Raw genomic sequence first — 5688 nt, 5'->3', positions numbered from 1 at the left:
AGTCTTGTACACTGATCAGTTAGGAACTCATAATAAGGGTATATGCTGGGCAGCATGTGTTTCACACCACACCATGAAATGGACCACCAGCAACCACATTATACTAGAAGCTAGCTATGCCGTAGCTAGTTAGCTTTATGTATTATTCTCTTCTAAATAATGATGTGTGTTAGTCTCTTCTTTTCCTCTTTATTTTTTATTTCTACAGATTACTTCTATATGCAAGTTTTATAGTCTGATCTCTGAGGGAGTGAAAGCCTATAAATAGCTTGGATAGCAATAAGGCACAATATAATAATCATTTCCTAATTAACTTCACACATACAAAAGAAAAGAAAGGAGAGTGAATATCAATCGTAACAATGGCAAGCACCATTGCTGCCACGAAGAAAACGGACGACGGTTTTGAATTCAATGACGATAACATCCTTGACCAAGTTTACCTCACACATGTCATCAGTGATGTGGAATGCGATACCAAAATCCTCTATGAACTTGTCTCCAACATACTTCTACCTAATAGTAATCAGGTAATTAAATAATTTACACTATTCGTTCTAGCTAACTAATGTTACATAGGCTGTAGTGCGCAAATGACGGCATTAGAAATAACAATGTCTAATCAACAACAAGGCAACAAGTATTTTTAAATTACAGTTTATACTAATTAATTGTTATTAATTAGTAATTATTTAAATTTTATTTTTTGAAAATATAAAATTAATAAATATTAATTATAATTATTTAAAATTAGCTGGTTAAGAATAATTTACCTATACTTTTTCTAAATATGCGATGCCAAAAATTAATACTTGTTCTTTTACTTGCCCTACAGAGTCATCCACTACCGCCACCTCTTTCAAAGCCTGAATTCCTCACACTGAAGCTGGTTTCTTGCCAGGTATTATATAGTTGCTCGCAATCTAACATATTTATTGTGTGGAGGATTATTATTTGATTAGAGATACAACTATTTAGATATTTTTTTATTAATTTAAATGCTTAAAAAAATATTTTTATAATATAATATCAAAATTTTTATAATAAAAAAGAATCTATATTTAGTCGTTGACTCATTGTTGACAAAATTCAGTACATATGCAAATTTTACAAGAATTAAAAATAAAAAAATTTATGAAAAGTATATTAAAAATACAATTATTTATATATTTTTTATTTATTTAAATTTCTGAAATTTCTAAAAGAAAAAATCTTGAGATTAGAATTTTTATTAAAATTTGATTAGCATTTAATTAATAAAAAAAAATGAATAATCCTACACTATTAATTATAATTTTATACCATTAAAAATATTAATAATAAATAATTAATAGTTATAAATTATAAAATTTGCTGGTTCTACTGATTCTTTTTGAAATAAATTTTTGTGATAGTTATTATTGTTTTCATGATCCATGAATATAGATGATAGCGACGCAGAGTTCAAAGCTATGCGCGCACCAAACAACAATGTGGATTCTGCAGCAGTTGAGGCGCTATTCCTGGGACGCAAAGGTGATGATAACGCTAGCGGCATTCTGTTTGGAATACGGCAACTTTGTGTACCTGGACAGGGCAGTTCTACCTGCAGCATCGGACGTTGCGGGAACCTCACTGAGACAGCTGAACCAAATCCAAATCCGGAAGGAGTCTGCGAACCAGGTGACGGAGTTGGTGAGACACATAGGCCAAGCAGTGCTCTTTCACATCAACCACTGGGCTGACTTGTCCGCCGAAGACTTTGAAGAAGAAGATGTTCCTGCCCTCAATGACGCCTTAAAATCCATCCCTCTCCTTGTTTATTGGACCATTGCTTCCATTGTTGCTTCCACAGCAAACCTCCTCTCACCATCACCGTAAGTTAACACATTCATTTGCATCCATATAGATTGAATATACTTTCATTGGAATTATTCTATGGTGTAATACTTTTAAATTTTTTTTTTTCTATTTTTTAGGAGCTATACTTTGTCAGAGTTTAAGGAGAAGCTTACTATGGCTGATGACAGTTTGGCAGGGTATCTGGAAACATGCATGAAGCAGAAAGGTTAATATATATGCGTATGGTTATGTTTCGGTAGGTAGGGTATGATGGCCATGATATTTTAAAAAATATTGTTAAAATTAAAGTAATATTTTTTTATTATTAAATAATATTTTTTAAATAATATTGTTAAAAAAATATTATTAAAATATAAGAAATGTAACTTTAATTTTAACCACACTTTTTATATAATTATCGTGATCAGAATAACCTAACCATACTAGAATCTATCAATATATATATAATTACTTACAGTAACAATTTTTATATATTTTTTTGGCAATAAATTATAATTCTTTTGCTAATTTATTAATTAAATAACAAGTCACTGTCAGATATTTTAATAAAGTCAGTTCAATATACATCCTATAAATTTATTGGAGAGAGTAAATTATTTTGTTTATTAGGAAAACAACTAAGAATTTTTTATATAATACAATTGCATTGGTTAATTAATTTTTTCCTACTCTAGTAGGTAGCTCCTTCCTTCAGCTAATAGAAATGCGTTTCTTTGATTTGGTATAGAGCACCTAGGTGATTCCCAGGTTCGTAGAAGAAAAATAATTGAAAATCCTAAAGATATTGTAGAAGTTTTGAGGGCTTTGATCATGGACCCTAAGACTGGTCCGCAACCCCAAATTCATGAAGGCCTCGATCAAGTTAAAAAGGTCACTTTACTTTAACTTTCTCTCTTTGATTTGCATTCTTATTGGAGAGTTAATCGAATGATATTAATTATTGAAACAATAGTACTACATATAACTAGCATATTTTATCAGTTTAGGCTGTTAATTATTAGTCAGCACTAATTGTTTTGTACATAAGTTCAAACAAAATCTAAATATAACACGTTTTAAAAACTAAATGCTGACTAAAATCTGATGTAATCTGCTAGCTCTGAACTTTCTCTTATTGAAAATCCATCAAATATCATAACAGGGTGTGGAGATCTTCAAGGGGAAATACGTGTTACTCTTCATTTCGACCTTGGACAGAATTGAGGATGAGATTCGGCTCGTAAATTCTATCTACGATGGGTTGCTGGCAAACAACGACAAGAAAGAGAAGGGGGGTTATCATAGAGATGAGTTTAAGATTCTGTGGATCCCAATAGTGCATAAGTGGGAAGAAGGGAGTAAGGAACGGTTCAAGAATCTGAAGAGGAATTATAACATCAAATGGTATTCAGTGGAGTACTTGGGTGAGTTGCCAGGCAGAAGGATAATAGAAGATGATTTTGTTCGTCCTTACGGATTTGATATCCATGACAGACCTATTATTCCAGTTTTGGGTCCTCATGGGAGGAGGATAAATGAAAACGCATTGGACTTGATCTTTCAATGGGGGATCGATGCTTTTCCTTTCAGGAAAGAAGATGGAACTGCTCTTGATAAAAAATGGACTTGGCTTTGGGATGCCATTAAGAAAGTCAATCCTACAATAGAGGTAATTAATTATAAAAGTTAATTTTGGTACTAGTTTTGCATTTACAGTTTTACATCCATCACGTAATGTCTTACTAGTAATAATAATTATTTTTTATATTATTTACAAAAAAAATTGTCATAAAAAATTAGAATAATTTAACAACCATATAAATTATTTTATATAAGCGCATTAAAGTTAAACTCTTATTTTTTATATTTACTTTATTCACACTTATTAATTAAGGTATAGGATAAATATACCAAACAATAATAAAAAATTATTTTTAATTTAAAAAAATAAGTAACTAATATTATTCTAATAATTTTTTAATAAATAATTTTATTTTCCTCTTCATCCTTTGTACAAAAAAATGAGAATATAACTTATTAGTTGGTTTCTTTGTTTCTTTTTTTAATATTAAGATGTTAAATACAAAATTATATCAAATTTTAGAAGTATAATCTTTTAGAGAAACACATGTCAATTTTTTATTTTCCTTTCACTAAGAATGTTAACTCCCCAATCTTCATATTTTGAAGGTGCAAATATTTGTCGGTTGATTAATTGCTTATTTTGGTTGTTTCTCAACATGCATATATACTTTTCCTATTTAATTTTACCGTTTGATTCAGCCGAAACGGGAAAAATACGTGTTCATATATGGAGGCAGCGACAACTGGGTCCAAAAATTCACAAGTGGAGTGAATAAACTGAAGAAGAATAAGGACATAGAAGCAGCAGATGTGGAAATAGATTACCATAATCTAGGAAAAAGAAGTCCCAGCAACGATGTTTTCAGCTTCTGGGTGAGCGTAGAAAGGAAGAGCCAGAAAAACAAGCAGCACAAGGATCCCCTCAACTGCGAAATCCAAGAGATTGCAAGAAACTTGCTGTGCCTCAAGAGAGATCCACAGGGATGGGTCATTCTCACCAAAGGCAGAAACATCAAGCTCTTTGCTCATGGCGACCCCATGTATCAAACCCTTTCTCAATTCCAGAATTGGAAGGATAAAGTTCCCATCAAAGAGGGGTTTGACATTCCATTGACGGAATACTATCATAATAAGGAAAACGAGATATCTGAACGTCAACAACCTTGCTCCGTGATCAATAGCTCAAGTGTCATTGCAACAATTACCTGCCCAAATCCTACTTGCGGCCGTGTCATGGAGGTTACTTCCGTCAATTACAAGTGCTGCCACCGTGATCATGATGATCCCAACTACTGCGGTTACTGAATTTCAATTTGCTTTTCCAAGCTTGCTTTAATTAATGCTTTTTCCTAGTTAGTTGTTACTATATAATTAAGAAATTAAAGTATGCGTGTTTATGTCAAATACCAGCAAATTTATCTTTGACAAATATTATGTTAAAAAATGCTACCTATAGCTTAAAATTCAGCTTTTGTCAGTTTTTTAATTTAATAATATTATTTAATTATTTTATAATTAAATTATTTTCTTATTTTTTAGATAAATAGATTGTTAAATGAATTTAATTTAAATTTATTAACTAAAATCTCTTTAACTTTTTCTTAAAAGATAAAGTAATTATTTTATTATTGGCAAATTATATGGTACAAACAGGGACGAAACTTCATATTACGGAGAGGAGGCAGTGGCCTCTCAAAAAAAATTCTTTATAAAAAAAATAATAAAAGAGTAGCCCCCTTTAAAAATGCATGGCCTCTCCTATGGCCCATGAGCTATATTACCATAAGTAAAAAAAGAAAGCTTAATCCATGACGATTAAAGATCACTTCTTTAATATCCAAAAAAAAATGTTTAATTATTCTCTCCTATAGTTTCGCGAAATTTTCAATTAGATCCCTCTACTTTTTTTCCTTTTAATTGGGTCCCTGCACCAAATTTTTTTTTTTAAATTAGATCCCTACCGTAATAAAACCGTTTGATTTAACAGAATATTCCATTCCTAAATTGAATATTCTCTCAATTTTTTCTAAATTCATAAATTGTGTCTCCCTTTTTATTTTGAAGATGACAAAATTAACCCTTTACTCTTCTTCCACCTTTCTGTCTCCCTCCTCTACTCCAGCCTCTCTCTCTCACCTTCATTCTCACCATTTTTTTCTTGAAAAATCACGGATTTTGGAGTTCTGAACTTCGATAGTCCTGTATTACAGGGACGATCGTGGCCGACTGGATTTTACAGCCATAGTCGGAGACAGAAGCTCTGAAATATCGTCTTTATTTGGA

General features: G+C 31.3%; 1 protein-coding gene across 1 annotated transcript; it reads left to right on the top strand.

The window, feature by feature from the left end:
* Positions 1–222: 222 nt before the first annotated feature.
* On the top strand, positions 223–4925 carry LOC112779576 (protein SIEVE ELEMENT OCCLUSION B). Its single transcript, XM_025823894.3, has 7 exons — positions 223–530; positions 836–901; positions 1426–1856; positions 1959–2047; positions 2570–2712; positions 2984–3490; positions 4105–4925. The coding sequence occupies exons 1-7, from the start codon at positions 363–365 to the stop codon at positions 4708–4710; spliced, it is 2010 nt and encodes a 669-aa protein (XP_025679679.1). The 5' UTR covers positions 223–362; the 3' UTR covers positions 4711–4925.
* Positions 4926–5688: the final 763 nt, after the last annotated feature.

Source organism: Arachis hypogaea, chromosome 19, assembly GCF_003086295.3.
Source record: "Arachis hypogaea cultivar Tifrunner chromosome 19, arahy.Tifrunner.gnm2.J5K5, whole genome shotgun sequence".
Lineage (NCBI taxonomy): Eukaryota > Viridiplantae > Streptophyta > Magnoliopsida > Fabales > Fabaceae > Arachis > Arachis hypogaea.
Note: the sequence above shows the minus strand (reverse complement) of the source record. Positions and strands in the feature narration are given on the sequence as shown.